Genomic DNA, 17,310 nt, shown 5'->3' on the forward strand with positions numbered 1-17,310 from the left:
AACCGCAAGCCCCCGCATCGAAATTCTCTGAGATCTTTGGATTAGAGAAGTTGAGGTACTTGTCAAATCTGTGGAAGCTCTCCTTGCACGTCTCTACAGCTCCATTCACTTTTCCTTGCATGTCTACTTCCCATAGAGGTGCCAGGTCCTTTTGCACCACAATGTCATCGTCAAGAAACAGGATCTTGTCCAGCTTCGGATACACCTCAGGAAGGTAGAATCTCAGATGATTCAGCATCGATAGATACTTTGGGTTTCGATACTTGAGATTGTCTGCGCCAGCAGAGATAGAGGAAGGATGATTTGCTTTGAAATAGTATTCTTTGAGCCTTGCGGATTCAAGCTGCCGTAGAACAGAGCAGTACGAGGAGTTGAGCCACTTAAAATCATTGATGTTCTCAACTTGAATCGTGGCATCAGTAGGAGCATTGACGCGAAACCACATCTTCATTGCAGCAAAGTTCAATTTGTCTGTTACTATATGGAACACATGCTTCTCCGGTTCCTTTGCATTCAGGACAGTGGAGTTGACTACGACTGATGTTGCGAGGACGTTATCCGAAAAGATGGCATAGTGATAGAGAGAAGGATCTTCAAACTTGGCATCCTTTTTGACTCCATCCTCCTCTTCATTGAAACCGAGAAGAAAATAGTCAGCCGCAAGCTGGAGACTGAGGCAATGCAATGGCTTGGGAAATGTCTTGGCGGCCAGCTGAATTAAGAAGGTGCCCTTTTTCTTCAGTCCATCTACATTGCGTTCAGTGGATTGAAGCATGGCCCGAAACTTCTTAGCAAGTTCATGGCAGTCATATAACTCGTCTTTTGCCAGAGAGAGAGCATGGCCCATGGCTTTTGCTTGTTCAAGGGCTCTAGCGATCAAAAGGGATTCAGAAGTGAAAAAAAAAACAGCAAAAGATTGCTGGTTCACCAACAACCCATACAGACCAGAAGAATGTGAAAAAAGTAAAGTACCTGGAAGGAAGGTCAGCATCAGATGTTGCTTTACCCAGAACACGTTGATTTTCTCTACTCTGCTGCATCAAGAAAAGGTAGAGATTGGTAGCGTTTTTGGATTTGGCGATATGGGAATATGCTTTAGCCATAATGATTTGGTCTCTCATAAGCTTCAAGATAGCATCAGCGTTGGGGCTCTCATAGTCTCTCCTCCAAATACTGTATTTGCCAACGACAGAGTTTTCAAAGGTGATAGACTTGTGAATGGCAGCTTCTTGCATCTGGTGATCAGATTCCTTATCATGTTGGATCAGGTCGAGAGTCCGTTGAGCTCTCCTTTCCTGACGTAAACTCTGAAAAGGTATACAAAAATATACTAATGTTACAATTCGAGTCAAAAGAAGGAAGGGGGTATGTGAAAGAGAGATCACCTGACGCTTGAGTTTAGCAGGGCTTGTAAACTCCATGTGTGGAAAATGGTTATCGGTTTCACCAGACTGATTAGTTGTAGAATAAGTTGCAGCATTCTCTTCCATTCTAGTAGAATCATTTTGAAATGAATCCTGCGGTATCACTAGCTAATTCCATTTAAATAAAAAAAAAAAAAGGATAAATCCAAGGAAATCTCAAAAAAGATGTTTGTAGGCTTCTAGGAGGGATGAATCTCTCTCATAAGAAGATGAGGAGGACATGGTTGGGTTGGAACAAACGAAGTCTATTCCATTGAGAGTGGTAGCTACCTGAGAAGAAGGATTGGTGTTGGGGCGAAGAGGATTGTCGAAAAGCCAAGAAGATGAAAGATGTCCCATTTTGACACTACCAAGGCGTATGTTACCGTGATGGTCACTGTAGGTGGCAACTATGTTCACATCCTGAATGAATGAAGATACTAATGATTTTAAAAACACACACACACACACAAAAAAAAATGGATTATTGGATAAAGAGGAGAGAAAGAAGCAAATACTTTGAGATCTGGATCGTAGTGAAGTGCAGAAACAGAGGAAGCACTAGTAGTAGTAGTAGTAGTACATCCAGGACAATCTCGGTAAGCTTGAAGTTCTCGGTGGCTGCACAACAAAATGAAAGGAAAGTCCCATCCATCATCATAAGAAGAAGAAAAGAGTTGAAAAGAAAAGGAAGATGAATCAATCAATCAATCATTCATTCATTACGGTGCTTGTGACTCTAAAATGGCTCCACCCACATGATTTAGCAATACCTGCAATTGTCTCCACCAAAACCAGAAAAAAAAAACCATAAACCAATCGCTAAGTACCACCACTCTTATCAGATCTCTGGCAGAGATAATCATATACATTAACGAGAGAGATAGAGAGAGAGAGAAGAAGGTACCAGCCATAAGAAGCATCTCGACATCATCATCATCTGGATCTGCTCCCCTGCGACTGTGAGAATCCGAACTTTCTTAAAAAAAGGCAAATCAGTCGAGCGGTTTTTGAAACGTGCACGTGCTGCCGTTCCGCGATAAGAAAAACCACACGCACTCCTTAACTAACTATAAGACGACTTTGACTTATTTTTTTTCTTTCTAAAAAGCCTTCCTTGTTCTTCCCTCTTTTAGAAGAGAGAGAGAGCGAGAGAGAGAGAAGCATGTGCATAGCAGTGTTCTCGTGGCAATCGCATCCGCTTTACCCTTTTCTTCTCTTTCTGAATAGAGATGAATATCACAACAGGTTTACTTGGTTTGATTTTATTTGATGCCCTCCCTGCCTCCTCCTTTATTAATAATAAATCCCTTTTTTAATAATATTTTGTGTAAAAGGGAAACGGAGGCGCTGCGTTGGTGGGAAGACGGAGAGACGCTTGGAGGTAGAGACCTCGTCGGCGGTGGGACGTGGCTCGGTTGCAGCAGGAATGGCCGTATCGCTTTCCTCACCAATTTCAGGGAGACCTCCTCCATCCCCGATGCTAAATCCCGCGGACATCTCCCTCTTCGTTACTTGCAGAGCGAAAAGAGCCCTGCCGAGTTTGCCCAGGAGATCGAAAAGGAGGCTTCTCTCTACAACGGCTTCAACCTTGTTGTCGCTCATGTCTTGTCCAAATCCATGTTTTACATTACCAACCGCCCACTCCACGGTGACAAGCAGCACCTCGTTACGCTTGTCTCTCCAGGGATCCATGTCCTTTCCAACGCCAACCTCGACTCTCCTTGGCCCAAGGTTACCTTCCTTCCTTTCCTTCTTTTCTACTTCTCCACCTCCCTCCCTCAGTTGCTCTTCTCTTGCAGTGTCTCAGGTTGAGAGACGCTTTCAATCACCTTCTCACCCAAAACCAAGGTGTTGAATTCCCCCTTATGACTATGGTCGAGGAGGTGATGACTGATACTCTCAAGGACCAAGAACCTGTCCTGCCTCCCGTTTTCACTCCAGAGATTGAATACCATCTCAGCTCTATCTTCGTCGACATTCCTAGACCTCCTGTAACATCACCCCCTTCCTTTCCTTTCTTTTCTTTTCTCCTCTTCCTTTCTTAACTCTCTCATCCACTCTTACTCGTGTATCTCACAGGGTCGTTATGGCACCAGAAGCATCTCCGCCCTCACCATCAAGTCCCACGGTGAGCTCTGTTTCTTCGAGAGGCATCTTGAACATGGTGGTTCCTGGAAGGACCACACTCAACACTTTGTTATACAAAATCAATGCTTTACTTGACCCTCTCTCTCTCTCTCTCTCTCTTTTTTATAAGACTTATCACATTTGTAATTTGTGCTTGTATCTACTACATATAGAGAAAACAGCGCTCATGTCTTTTATTCCAACCATCATCAACATACAATTACAATCACAGTTTCAGATTCTCTTAAACCACAACCCCTATACACATATATAATGGTTCACACGTCACACGTAATTGGACACAAGTGAGAAACCTCTCACATTAAATTACACTTTGACCGAGAAGATCTCACTCAGGGAACTCCAAGTTCCCGACACAGCAAGAACCACTCCCAGTCCCACTATTGCCATGTCCAGGCTCCATTGCTTCCACCCCATCTCTTCCTTGAACACCAGCAAATGAAACAAAGCAGGTAACACAAACCCTAAGATGCAGCAAGTGCTGCTCCCCACCAATGACAAAAAATCTGTAAAGTTTGGCACAAAGAGAGCCACCAGAGTCACTGCCAATACTAGCAGCCATCTCAGCCACGCAGAGTACATCCCACCCGAGAACCGCCTCTCTACTATCTCAAACACCGGATTCATCATCAAGGGGAAGGTGAAGAAGAGGTTGATGCAGAGTCCCAGCTGAACAATAGAACTGATAAGTCCTGCCCCCAAGTTAGCGGTGATGATGTCCATTGTGTCCTCACCAAAAGCCAAGTAACCTAAGAAACCAAAGGCTATGTATATGAAAGAGATGAATCCCATGCCGAGTGCCAAGACTTTGCCAAACTTGTCCTTGTCTTTCATCTCCGATTCAAGAGGCAATACCATTCCAACACCTTCGAAAGAATAAACGGCCACGCCCATCCCATAGAAGAAGAGGGACATACCACCGAAGGCAACAACGTCAGGCCTTTGCTTGAGTATAATCATGGAATCCTCAACAATGACGACGGCCATAGCGGCAAGATCAACAACGTCGGCGAAGATGCTGAGAGGGGCCAAGTGAGTGAGGGTCTTGATGGAGTTGAGACCAAGCTGGAAGGGGAAGCATCCCCAGATGTAGAGACTCTTAGAGGAGACTCCGAGGAAGTCAGAGCCGAGGCGTGTAAACTGATGCCTGAGACTGGTGGGGGAATCAGGATCGAAAAGATTAGCTAGAGTAGTGCCGATGAAGATAAGATAGCCGACACAAAAGCCAGCTTGAGACAAAATAATAAAAAGGTCAACGACGAGCCTGCCGAGGGAGCCGCAGACGGCAAAGCCAAGGTCACCAAAAGAGCCGATCTTGGAGAAACCACCGTTGAGAGAGTCGAGCTTGCGGCGGGTATAAACGAGGAGCATCATGCAGTGATGGGTCAAAACAGAGACGGAGAGGAGAAGGAGGACGCCCATGAGCCATCCGGTGCGCTTGAAGGCGTAAGGAAGACCAAGAACACCAGCGCCGACGACAGCAATGAAGATGTTGGCGAAGGTCTTGAACTGGCTAGAAAGAGGAGGCCCTTTGCCGAGAAGAGGCGTGTCCTCCCTAGGAGGTGGTGGCATTTTAAGGGTATAAGAGGAGGAGGAGGAGGAGCTAGAATCTTGCTTGGCAAACCCCATCCGATAAAATGGAACAATGGACAAGGAAGCAGGAAGCAGAAAGGCTTCTTCTTCTGAATCAATCAAAGGAGGAGATAGCAAAGATGAGATGGAGGACAGAAGATAATTGGATGAATTGCGTGTCGACTTGGTGGAGTCCGAAACGACACCGTTAATTAATTAATGGGTACATACATCCATTACAAGAAAACGACACCGTTCAATTTGACAAATCAAACGACATCGTTCCAAACAAACATGAGATGAATTGCGTGTCGACTTGGTGGAGTCCGAAACGACACCGTTAATTAATTAATGGGTACATATCCATTACAAGAAAACGACACCGTTCAATTTGACAAACCCAAACGACATCGTTCCAAACAAACATGAGATGAATTGCGTGTCGACTTGGTGGAGTCCGAACGACACCGTTAATTAATTAATGGGTACATACATCCATTACAAGAAAACGACACCGTTCAATTTGACAAACCCAAACGACATCGTTCCAAACAAACAAGTGGATAGCTGAGAGAGCTCCCGGCGGCAAGACAACCTCCTCGTATCGCATCGCTTGATGATCGATCGATCGATTGATTGATTGATTCTCCCTCCCTCCCTCCCTCAGCTTGGTAAGAGAAATGGCGAGGGTTCCTTGTGACTTGAGATTTCTTCTCATACCGGCAGCTTTCATGTTCATCTACATCCAGGTCCGAATCTTATATCTAAATCCCTCAGCTACATTTGGATTTGGATTTGGATGGATCTCTCTCATGAGATTTGTATCACTCACTAGTCGTAAAATTCTAAGCCATCTTTAAGTAAAAAAGTGTGTGTGTCTTTTTCTTTCCACTAGATGAGGCTTTCCAGACGCAATCACAGTATGCAGATCGCCTTGGTTCCGCTGTATGTTTTTTTTTTTTTTTTTTTTTTTGGTTTTCAATGTTTGCTGAGACCATTGCGTGTGTGATTTGTTTTTTTTTTTATGGAGAACCTTTTTTTTGCATCTGCAGCTGGAGTCGGAGAACCATTGTACTAGTCAATTGCGATCCCTTATTGATCAAGTTAGCATTAAACAGTCTCGGATTCTCGCTCTCGAAGGTAATCTCAGTCTCATCCTTCTTTTCTCATTCCCCACTTGTCAAACTTCACCTTTCTCCGGGGGGTATCATCTTGTAGATTTGAAGAACCGCCAGGACCAACAACTCGTGCAGCTTAAGGATCTTATCCACACCTTTGAAAGTTCGTTACCCTAAAACTCTCTCTTTTTCTTTATATGAATTTTGCTAGTAATTCTCCTCTTTTTTTCTTTTTTTTTATTCTCTCAGGCAAAGGGATAGCAAAGCTCACTGAAGGTGGACAGGTCTGTATACCTTTTCTTCTTTGTTGGCACTTGCTGTCACTTGCTATAAAAATCTCCTTCTTCTTATTCTTCTATTTAGCAGGTGCCTCTGGCAGCTGTTGTGATTATGGCCTGCAGTCGTGCTGACTATCTTCAACGGACTGTCAATTCTGTTCTAAAGTCGGTTACTAATCTCTTTTAACTCTTTTATCTTACTCCAACTCTCTACTTACTTATATTTCTGTCTTTCTTTTTTTTTCCAACAGATATCAAACTCCCATTGCTTCAAAATACCCTCTCTTTATATCTCAGGATGGATCTAATCAAGCCGTCAAGAGCAAGGCTTTGAGCTATAATCAACTAACGTATATCCAGGTAAATCTGAATCTAGTGTTTGATGTTTCTCCCTCATGTAGATAAGTGAGATGGTGACTCGTTTCCCCCTTTTTAGCACTTAGATTTTGAACCAGTGGTCACCGAAAGGCCTGGCGAACTTATTGCCTACTACAAAATTGCACGTAAGGACTTGTTTCTCCTTTCTCTGCCTCCCTTCAGCTGCATGACTGATATACTTTTTTTTTTTTAATCCAGGTCACTACAAGTGGGCACTAGACCAGTTGTTTTACAAACATAAATTTAGCCGAGTGATTATACTAGAAGGTGAGGCTTTTCAAACTTTCACCCTTACTCTAACTTACTGCTCTCCACTATTGCTTAAGGGGTTTTCTGTCTCTTTAACAGATGATATGGAAATTGCTCCAGACTTCTTCGATTACTTTGAGGCTGCAGCTAATCTCATGGATAGGGATGAGTATGTTACCTACTGAAGCTTTCCTGCTGAGCATATTAAGTAATTTCTTTTTTACTACTTCTCATTCTTATCTGGGTGCAAACATGTATTAGAACCATTATGGCGGCTTCATCTTGGAATGATAATGGGCAGAAGCAGTTTGTGCATGACCCCTGTAAGATCCTTCTCCGCTTTCTTTCTTTGCCCTTTCTTCCATTATCTCGTTATGTCCTGCTCATGCTAATAAGCTAAAATAATCTGCAGATGCACTTTACCGATCAGATTTTTTCCCTGGCCTGGGGTGGATGCTGAAGAGATCGACTTGGGATGAGCTATCACCAAAGTGGCCAAAGGCATATCCTTATATCCGTTTATTAATTTCAATTGCTATAGTTTGACCCATCTAAGACTTTCCTTAACAAAATACACACTTATTGGGATGATTGGCTGAGATTGAAGGAGAACCATAAAGGCCGCCAATTTGTTCGACCAGAAGTCTGCCGAACATACAATTTTGGTGAACATGTTAGTACCTGAGACTTATGAGTTTCCATTGTTATAGTTGCACTTGTCTGATTATTTTGATTTTTGTTGAACCAGCCTGGTCTCACCAATATGAATTGTGACTTCTGTGTGAAAAATGTATTATAGCGGCTTTGTCCTATAATTTCTTGAGACAGAGACGTAGACAGTGAGGAGATTGCGTTTCCCCTTTATTCATATAACCTTGTCATTTTCATTTTGCAGGGGTCTAGTTTGGGACAGTTTTTCAGCCAGTACCTGGAACCTATAAAGCTAAATGATGTGAAGGTAAGTGTGTTCTTCACTCCTTTTTGTTGCATGACTACCTTATCACAGGTTTTCTATTTTAATATAAAGGTTGAGTGGAACGCGATGGACCTGGGATACTTGACAGAGGTAGAACCATATCCTTTGTATATTTAGTGAAGAAATCTTGTTTTTTTTTTTTTAACTTGGTTCTCTCTCATGTCTACAAAGGGAAACTATACCAAGTACTTTTCTGGCCTAGTGAGACAAGCACGACCAATTCAAGGTCCTGACCTTGTGTTAAAGGCTCAAAATATAAAGGGTGATGTTCGTATCCGGTATAAAGACCAAGCAGAGTTTGAACGCATAGCAGGGGAGTTTGGCATATTTGAAGAATGGAAGGTAAATTGATATTCTTAGACCAATCAGTATAATCTCTTAAGAAATGGTGTAGAGTCACTTTTGTGTACCCATCCATTGTGTAGGATGGTGTGCCCCGAACAGCATATAAAGGAATCGTGGTGTTCCGAATCCAGACTACTAGACGTGTATTCCTGGTAGGCCCAGATTCTGTGATACAGCTTGGAATTCGAAAATCCTGATGCAAAAACATGTACTTCTCTAACCCTAAGCATCTTCTAGATCCCCTATCCATTTGTAATAGTTTGTATGCTGACAGATTGACACGCAGATGAAAGCAAAGGAAGATCATTTCGACCGCAGGCAGCCTTCTTCAAGCAGCTGTTTGCACTTTTGGCTGTATAATTGAAGGATGAGTTTGTAGACAGGGGGTTAAATTTAACAGCTAGAAAGTTGTGGTGACATGTGTAGTAGGTTTTAAAGTTAAGGGAACCCCTTTAAAGGAGCAGACTTGAAACACTTATCAGTCGCTTTATAACTGATTGTTTTGTGGGTTGTCTGTCTTACACGAACACGCAAAATCATTCTATGCACCCTTTCTTCGACTATCTAAACGTACTAAATGATCCATGTTACCGCCATATTCTTACATCCTTGGTCGTGGAGAGGAGATTATGGGCCTTCACGACCAAACTAATTCATTTTTGCTTCAAAGAAGGTTTTTTATTTTTTGTTTTCACTCTCAGGGGCTTGTTGCCCATTGGAGGTGAAGAGGGTGATACGAATCCTATCATAGGATCCTCATGTGATATGCACGCAGCCACGCACTAAATGGCCAACGAATCTGGACTCTGGATTTACATACTAAAAAAGCAGGGCTCGAAAAAGAAACCTGTGGAGGAAGCAGAGTCCCCTGCATTTTTAGAATATTCTAATAACAGAGAGACTATTATATTAGATACATCTGTTGATGATTATTAATCAAAGATTCTCTTTATGTTTGTTAATTAGTCAGGATGGCAATAAAGAATACAATCTGACTGAATTTCTTCCACCCTATCTTTACCTGGTAATTTACACATCCATCTCTTCCTCTGTTTCTGTTTATCTATACATTGCCAAAATACGATTTTTGCTCTGGGAGGTTGTTGAGTTGGGATCTCTAGAAACATGTGATGCTGCAAGTTTTATTCCATCTTTTATTTTATTTTTTTGATATTTCAGATCGTGCTATGTCTCCTGTGTCTGTTTTCCTCTGATGACAAATTGATTTGTAAGGGGGAGGTGAACTAAGTTGGTAAGGGATGATTACATATCACGTTTTGCTTACAAGCCGAACCATTTTTCTGAAACATGAAAGTCTTTCGGGGATTTGTTTCAGAACAGAACACAAAGAGAGAGAGAGAGAAGACAGAATGAAGCACAGCGGTGGGAACCAAGCATGCTTCGTCCTTGGTCAAAAGACCCCAAGCATCCGAGATCTCTACTCCTTGGGACACAAACTAGGTCAAGGACAGTTTGGGACCACTTACATGTGCAGAGAGATCTCAACAGGGCGTGAATACGCGTGCAAGTCTATAACAAAACGAAAGTTGATTACAAAGGAAGATGTAGAAGACGTGCGCAGGGAAATTCAGATCATGCACCATCTGGCTGGTTACAAGAACATTGTCACCATTAAAGGCGCTTACGAGGATCCATTGTATGTTCACATCGTCATGGAGCTCTGCTCAGGTGGGGAACTTTTTGACAGAATCATCCAGAGAGGGCATTACAGTGAGAGAAAAGCAGCTGAGTTGATCAAGATCATTGTTGGTGTTGTTGAGGCTTGCCATTCGCTTGGTGTCATGCATAGAGATCTAAAACCAGAAAATTTCTTGTTGGTGAATAAGGACGACGACTTCTCACTCAAAGCCATTGATTTTGGGCTTTCCGTATTCTTCAAACCAGGTGAGGTGGAGTGGTGAATTCATATCATATGTTTCAGTCAAGTCATAGAATTTTTAAAAATGGCTCAATCTGTAACTTTCAGGTCAAATATTCGAGGATGTGGTTGGGAGTCCTTATTACGTAGCTCCTGAGGTTCTGCTCAAGCACTATGGACCAGAGGCTGATGTGTGGACCGCAGGGGTCATACTGTACATATTGGTGAGCGGAGTACCTCCCTTCTGGGCAGGTAACGCACGCACCCAAAATGAAACAAGTGTGTGATAAGGTGGTAAGTAGAGATGTCAAATGGGCGGTATATAAATGGGCGGCCCGTGTCCAAATTGATATGGTCTGAAATGGACATGCCCATTTTGACCCAGTAATTAAATTTTGTCCATATGGACGAGCCCAATTATAACATGGACAATATTGGGTTTAACCACTTGGACAATGGGCGTCCCAAAAATCTAAAATATCTAGGTTTAGCAAATTAGAAAAAACACAATATTTTTTTTTCAACATTTTCCTTCCTGAAGCCTGAAAGTTTGATTTCTAACTGTTTATTTGTGATTTTTGTTATGGAAAAACATAATTTTCCGCTAAAACCGAAAAACGTAATTTTCTGTTAAAATCGAAAAACGTAATTTTCGTTAAAACTGGAAAACATAGTTGCCCGCCAAAACTAAAAAAATGTAATTTCCTGCCAAGATCGAAAAATACAATTTTCCGCCAAAACCGAAAAATGCAATTTCTGCCAAAACCGAAAAACCCAATTTCATGTCAAAATCAAAAACGCAATTTCCCGTCAATACCGAAAAACGTAATTTCTCGCCAAAACTAAAAACATAGTTTTCCGCAAAAATTGAAAAGCGCAATTTTCTGCTAAAACCGAAAAATACAATTTCTCGCAAAAACCGAAAATGCAATTTTCTGTCAAAACAGAAAAACACAATTTCCCGGCAAAATCGAAAAAAATAAAAATTATATTGTTTACATTAAATGGGTGTATGGGTCTCATGGACAGCCCAACAAATCATGGTCTTATTTGGTTATGGTCTCACTTGGACATGGTTCTATTTGAGCTTCGACCAAAAATGTCCAACAAAAAAATGAAGCCCATTCGGACACGTCCAAACCCGACCGGCCCGCCCAATTGACATCTCTAGTGGTAAGACAAAAAAACATTGTTAAGATGGTTTTCTTTCTTTCTTTCACCAGAAACACAGCAAGGGATATTTGATGCAGTGCTCAAGGGACACATTGACTTCGACTCCGATCCTTGGCCCCTAATATCTGACTCTGCAAAAGACTTGATCCGCAGCATGCTCTGTTCACGGCCCTCGGAGCGTCTCACAGCTCATCAAGTATTGAGTATGTACTCTAACCAGCAGTTCCTACATGTTTCAGCTATGTATCTGCTTTCTTACCCAGCCAAGACTTTTTGCAGGGCATCCTTGGATTTGTGAAAATGGAGTTGCGCCAGACAGAGCACTCGATCCTGCGGTGCTTTCTCGTCTTAAGCAGTTCTCTGCCATGAATAAACTTAAGCAGATGGCTTTAAGAGTAAGGAACTAGACGCATGTTTTTCTTTTCGTTTTATTATCAAGACAAAAGTTTCCATGAATATCTTTATTCTGATGCGGTTCAGGTAATAGCTGAGAGTCTCTCTGAAGAAGAAATAGCTGGACTAAAAGAAATGTTCAAAGCAATGGACACCGATAACAGTGGAGCCATTACATTTGACGAGCTAAAAGCTGGGTTGAGAAGATATGGTTCTACCCTCAAGGATACTGAGATCCGTGACCTAATGGAGGCTGTAAGTACTCTAAACCCTGATCTGTGTATCTCTTTGAAAATCAGTATGTTAAAAAAAAACCTCTGTGCAAACTTACCAGGCAGATATTGACAAGAGTGGGACCATAGACTATGGTGAATTCATTGCTGCAACAATCCATCTGAACAAATTAGAACGTGAGGAACATCTCCTCTCAGCCTTCAGGTATTTTGACAAAGATGGGAGCGGCTACATCACAATCGACGAGCTACAGCAAGCGTGTGCTGAACAGGGGATGAGCGATGTCTTTCTTGAAGATGTGATCAAGGAAGTCGACCAAGACAATGTGAGATTTTACCTAAACATATCCTCTGGGGCTTGGAGATAGATACAAGGGATCATTTTTCTTCTGGTTTGTTTCAGGATGGAAGGATCGATTACGGAGAGTTTGTAGCGATGATGCAGAAGGGCATTGTAGGAAGAACAATGAGGAAAAGCATAAATATGAGCCTCAGGAACAATGCCATCTCTTAGTGGCTGGCTAATATAAGTGTAATCTCATGGTTAATTTACAGGTTGGCCTTTCTAACTTTCCTGTCATCTCACCAGTCTTTGCTAGGTAAATTATTCTATAGAAACTGATAGTCTACACCGGTGTGCGTGAATCCCTCCTTGTTGACAGAGCTGAGCCACGAGATGCAAAAGCTGCAAAGCTCCGCGGAAATATGGTTTACGTTCAGTCAAAAAAAAAAATATGGTTTACGTAGTATGGATGATCCTTCCTAGTAATTGTAGAAACAACAAAGGCTAAAGTGTACTGATTATGATGTATTAACAGATATATGAGATCATTGTAATTTGACTCTTATATGCACACATCCTATAAAAAAGGAATTACTGATGATGATTATACATCTGAGAGAGAGCTGACTCGTCTCTCTTCCCATTGTTACCACGTGCGCAAAGTAAAAGAGACTTCTCTCTCCTGATTGAGTGTGGAAGCATCAGAAATTTCGGAGAAACATTCTGGTCTCCTACCTGAAAAATCCTATTGGGATCAGAAAATGCTAAGGCAGACAGTCCGTTCGTAGTATATTGATCAAGAGATTAGAATTAAATGGATCTCCTATTGGGCTCATACTTGGATCGCTTTTCTCATACTAATTGGCTGGTTTCGTTAACGATCATCAGTTCTGTAAAACATAAATTTTCTCAAACCTGTTCGTTCCATTTGCCGTTTGGAAAAATAAGACTGAGCAATTATTGACTGATTGTACGTACGTTTGTTACCGCAAAACTTTTTCTTTTTTTTTTTGGACAGCAAGACTTGAAGCTCAAAATTTGTGTCATGCATGCAACAATAAAGGAGGACAGAGGACCCTTATAACTCATCTCGTGAACCACTCTTGCTTTCATATGATGCATAAGCTTTGATTACTGAAACATACACCTCAATGCCCTTCAAGTACTCAGCTTTACCCAAATACTGCAACAAATTAAGCAAAAAACCAGCTGCGTCGTTAGGCAATTGATGATACTGATGATGATGAAGGATGAGAATATATAAAATCAGAAACCTCGTTGTGGTCATGAAGCAAACTCCGGGTGTTTGAAATGGGAGAGAAGCCAAACGCAGGCACGCCAGCTATCCGGAAGTAGCGAGCATCTGTTGATGCAGGGAAAATCTCAGGCTTACTAGTACTACCTCCGGCTTCCTTGACAGCATTTTCCAAGAGCCTCCACCAAGAATTTGAATCATCTGCTGCTGTAACGAGGGGTTCCCCCGAATGCTTCCGCTTGAACTGCATGCCCCAGACATTGACCAACACCACGTTATTAATTAGTTTTAACTGCTAGCTAGGGTTGAAGAAGAGGAGAAGAAGTTACCTCAAAGGACATGTTGCGTGCGGCGGGAGCCCATTCCTCCACCAGACGTCTTTCAAGTGCTTCAGAATCAACGGTGGGAGGGATACGAATGTCGAAACCAGCTTCTGCCTCAGAAGGTTGCAGATTCATCACGAAACCCTTTGGGAGTGATAGAATATTAGAATAATAAAGAGTCAGAGATGCATGCATGCATGCATGCAGTTAATTAATTAATTAATAATATGTATCAAAGGGAAATGGGGGATACGAAATGGTTACAGTTGGGGAGGGTGTGCCAGCCTTGAGGAAGGCCATGTTGACGGAGACGACATGGCCTTCAGCAGTGCCACCAGCTTTAAGAAGATCGAATTGAGAAGCTCTGAATCGAAGAATATTCTCAATGCTTTTGAGGAGATTCTCCAAAGCAGAGTTGTCATAGAGCTTGGCACCGTGGCCAGGGGGTCCTTTAGCCTTAATCACAAGCCACCAGGGATTCCTCTCTCCATAGAATACTCTGTAACTCTTACTAGGCGATGGCAGTCCTGAATATTAAAAAAAAAGATAGTTAAAAAAAAAAGTGTTTAATTTAACTTGTTTACTTTTACCTTCGTCGAGCACGATACCGACGTTCAACGTCTTGAAGAGGTGGGATTCGGCGAACTTCTCGGCTCCATCGTAGCCACCGATCTCTTCATCGGGGACGAAGGAGAGATAGAGGGATCGGATTGGGTGGAAGCCAGAACCCTGGAGCTTGCGTATGGCCTCGAGGTACTGCATCCCAACGCACTTCATGTCTTGCGAACCTCTGGCAACTATGTCTCCCTGTTTATCAATGTGAGCGTGGAGCGGGTGGTGTGTCCACTTGGATTCCTCGAAGGGGACGACATCGGTGTGGGAGTTGAGTAGAATGGCAGGTTGAGTTGGGTCGGATCCAACCCATTTGAGGAGGAGAATCGGCTTTCCCTTAACGAACTCGATTGTCTGAGTTTCAAGGGAGAGGGATTTGGCTTGAGAGTTGATAAAGTCAACGGCTTTGTAGTAATCGGGTTTGGGTTGAACCGTGTTGATTCGCAGATACTCCTGGAATCTGGACACGATCGCCTCCCCTTCGTCGTCACCCACTGCTGAAACGATGCATAGAGCAAGGATAAGAAGACTCATGGCCAAGGTCATCAAGACTCAAGAATATTCTTCCACCACTAACGATTCATTGGAGACAAGGGAAACTGAATTAAGGCAGGGAGGGACGTCGTCGTTATAAGAAGAATGAAGGGCCACGACAATGAAATGGCAGTTTCGTGAATAAAATAAATAACAAGGGCGAAAGCAAGGAACAAAGCAACGCATGCATAACGATAGTCCACTTTACTATACTCACTCCATTTGAATGTATTAGGAAACTGACTGCATGTAAGAGGATTAGAGTGTGTTTGTGTACAGATATGGGACGCTGGAAAACTCCAACTGCCACGGTCTGAGCAAGATGGAAGACGCAGAATACTAATAAGGTTCTCATCCACAACAATGCGCTACCTCACTTCCCCTAACAATGGTTTCTTCTAATTTGTTAGTAGTAGATGACAACAATGGTTTCCCTTCTCTTGTTCTACAATCTTCATTGATGACCGTGAATACAAGTTCGTTGCTTATTTTCTTCTTTCACTTTCAGACCTTTCTATCATTGGTTTATTCTAACAGAGTTATGCACATCCCAACAGTTTACTAATAGCAACTAGATTTTGAGGGTATATTTTTGTTTTAATTTAATTCTCATATTTGGGTTTTTGTGATTATATTTGTATTTTTCTTTGTAATAAATCTTAATCAAAATATATTTTATTAAATAATAGCAATTTAAAAATTGATCCATAATACGTTCGGCTAGAGCTAGATTGTCGGTCGAACCCGCAAACCCGTCAACCCGCGAATTTCAATTTTGTTTTGGTCAAAAACAGGATCTGCACAATCCACATCGTAATAGATAGATTATGGTAGTTTTATATTTAAACATGTAATATTGACTTTAAATACAGTTATATTTTAAATTAGATCTAACTAATATCAGTTAGTCATACTTCAACTTTAATAGTATTGATATCCTCCCCAATCGTTTCTCCTAAGTTATTATTATGCTTATGAAGTCCTGCATTTACAATCACGACTAGAAGAGAGGATATAGGCAGTGGAGAGCAAATGTAATGATTCCAGAATCTCATCGTAATTTTCTTAGCTTCTATAACAATAATCAATTACCACTCAAAACCTGTAATGCTCGATCTTCAGCCAATACAAAAATAAAAAAACAAAAACAAAAGAAATGACAGATATGTTTCTGTTCTGCTCGCAAACTTTCCTTCATGTGCTCCAGTGTCAAAATTCAACGCCAAGTATAACCCTCTTATTCTATCACGCATCACTGGACCATACACGTATGGAGCACGGTGCTTAAGACTTGTGGGACTTGCGAGGAGCTGTGCTCACTCCGCAACAAGCTCCACCAACAATTAATTAATCCTTTAACTAAGATGTTGTATTAGTAAAGTTAATCCTCTTCGATACCACCAAGTTTTTCACAAAATCAAACCTTCAATACTGTTCTGCTCTACTCAAGATACTTCAAGATTATGATCTAGCCTCAGGATAAAAGATAAATATTGCTAAATCTTCAATTTCTTTGGCTACAAAGATATTTCATGATATATGTGACAAAGTAAAAAAGACAGTTAGACATTGGAAAAAAGAGGTGTAGAAATGTATTTGGAGTTATCTGAATAATTTGGCAGGAAGAAACAAAATATCTTGTCGTCCATTGTGGATCATATGAAGCAAAATGCTGTCAGTTGGACCTCCCATTTTCTATCCGCCGTTGTTAAGATGACAGATATAAAAATTAATACTTTACTAAGCTAAATAATCATGACAATACTAAACCACCTATGGAAGGCTCTAGGGAATAGACATGTCCAACAACATATGTCTTTTTCGACCTACAACAGTTCAAGACCAGGACCTCCTCAATCCGACCTTTTCTCTGGAAGAAAAAGAAGAGAATGGAACTTTACTAAGCTAAATAATCTACTTCCAGAGCTTACTCACCTTTTCTTGCATTTACGACCGAGTGTTTTGGGGTTCAAAATAGCCCTTTGTTTGGAGCATGCAGTCTGCCAACGAATATACCACAAAATTTGGTTGCTTCGCCCAAGTGAAGGATCATCTTAGCTTGTCCTCACCTACAATGAATCCCAACATGCAAATATATCTAGAAACATTTACATACCAAGCGTATAATTTTAAGATTTGGTGGGACAAAAGACCA

The 17,310-nt window shown here is 41.7% G+C and overlaps 5 protein-coding genes and 1 pseudogene across 8 annotated transcripts in view; 3 read left to right on the plus strand and 3 right to left on the minus strand.

The window, feature by feature from the left end:
• LOC130508737 (probable galacturonosyltransferase 3) overlaps positions 1–2,471 on the minus strand; it is a 2,641-nt gene extending 170 nt beyond the window's left edge. Inside the window, exons 1-7 of the mRNA XM_057004391.1 lie at positions 2,311–2,471; positions 2,130–2,176; positions 1,922–2,024; positions 1,695–1,826; positions 1,386–1,532; positions 973–1,307; positions 4–869 (exon numbers count right to left, since the gene is read on the minus strand). Coding sequence (XP_056860371.1) covers positions 4–869; positions 973–1,307; positions 1,386–1,532; positions 1,695–1,826; positions 1,922–2,024; positions 2,130–2,176; positions 2,311–2,343 — 1,663 coding nt within the window. The 5' untranslated portion in view covers positions 2,344–2,471. The remainder of the gene's footprint in view (positions 1–3; positions 870–972; positions 1,308–1,385; positions 1,533–1,694; positions 1,827–1,921; positions 2,025–2,129; positions 2,177–2,310) is intronic.
• A 29-nt stretch (positions 2,472–2,500) lies between these two features.
• On the plus strand, positions 2,501–3,739 carry LOC108848317 (uncharacterized; annotated as a pseudogene).
• LOC108854241 (amino acid transporter AVT3C) lies at positions 3,704–5,277 on the minus strand. Its single transcript, XM_018627763.2, has one exon. It carries the CDS (start codon positions 5,181–5,183, stop codon positions 3,861–3,863), a length of 1,323 nt encoding a protein of 440 aa, XP_018483265.1. The 5' UTR covers positions 5,184–5,277; the 3' UTR covers positions 3,704–3,860.
• A 434-nt stretch (positions 5,278–5,711) lies between these two features.
• On the plus strand, positions 5,712–9,033 carry LOC108855090 (alpha-1,3-mannosyl-glycoprotein 2-beta-N-acetylglucosaminyltransferase). 4 transcript variants are annotated; one of them, XM_057003935.1, is made up of 18 exons: positions 5,713–5,883; positions 6,029–6,071; positions 6,179–6,266; positions 6,345–6,407; positions 6,494–6,528; positions 6,611–6,687; positions 6,774–6,882; positions 6,959–7,025; positions 7,099–7,167; positions 7,249–7,318; positions 7,411–7,472; positions 7,562–7,651; positions 7,728–7,822; positions 8,045–8,107; positions 8,177–8,215; positions 8,297–8,467; positions 8,551–8,678; positions 8,757–9,033. In XM_057003935.1, exons 1-17 carry the CDS (start codon positions 5,807–5,809, stop codon positions 8,665–8,667), a joined length of 1,335 nt encoding a protein of 444 aa, XP_056859915.1. In that variant the 5' UTR covers positions 5,713–5,806; the 3' UTR covers positions 8,668–8,678; positions 8,757–9,033. The 4 variants fall into 4 exon arrangements, with proteins under 4 accessions (XP_056859913.1, XP_056859915.1, XP_056859912.1 ...); XM_057003933.1 differs by lacking the exon at positions 6,029–6,071 and having other exon boundaries at positions 5,712–5,875; positions 6,608–6,687; positions 8,745–9,033; XM_057003932.1 differs by lacking the exon at positions 6,029–6,071 and having other exon boundaries at positions 5,714–5,875; positions 6,608–6,687.
• Positions 9,034–9,728: 695 nt separating this feature from the next.
• Positions 9,729–13,140, plus strand: LOC108855089 (calcium-dependent protein kinase 26). The gene is made up of 8 exons (XM_057003936.1): positions 9,729–10,375; positions 10,458–10,601; positions 11,573–11,725; positions 11,802–11,917; positions 12,003–12,170; positions 12,250–12,474; positions 12,552–12,703; positions 12,811–13,140. Exons 1-7 carry the CDS (start codon positions 9,730–9,732, stop codon positions 12,660–12,662), a joined length of 1,563 nt encoding a protein of 520 aa, XP_056859916.1. The 5' UTR covers position 9,729; the 3' UTR covers positions 12,663–12,703; positions 12,811–13,140.
• Positions 13,141–13,450: 310 nt separating this feature from the next.
• LOC108849891 (uncharacterized) lies at positions 13,451–15,191 on the minus strand. The gene is made up of 5 exons (XM_057003931.1): positions 14,600–15,191; positions 14,274–14,536; positions 14,016–14,153; positions 13,706–13,930; positions 13,451–13,614 (listed from the first exon to the last, which is right to left on the minus strand). The coding sequence occupies exons 1-5, from the start codon at positions 15,165–15,167 to the stop codon at positions 13,510–13,512; spliced, it is 1,299 nt and encodes a 432-aa protein (XP_056859911.1). The 5' UTR covers positions 15,168–15,191; the 3' UTR covers positions 13,451–13,509.
• Positions 15,192–17,310: the final 2,119 nt, after the last annotated feature.

This window comes from Raphanus sativus, chromosome 2, assembly GCF_000801105.2.
Source record: "Raphanus sativus cultivar WK10039 chromosome 2, ASM80110v3, whole genome shotgun sequence".
NCBI lineage: Eukaryota > Viridiplantae > Streptophyta > Magnoliopsida > Brassicales > Brassicaceae > Raphanus > Raphanus sativus.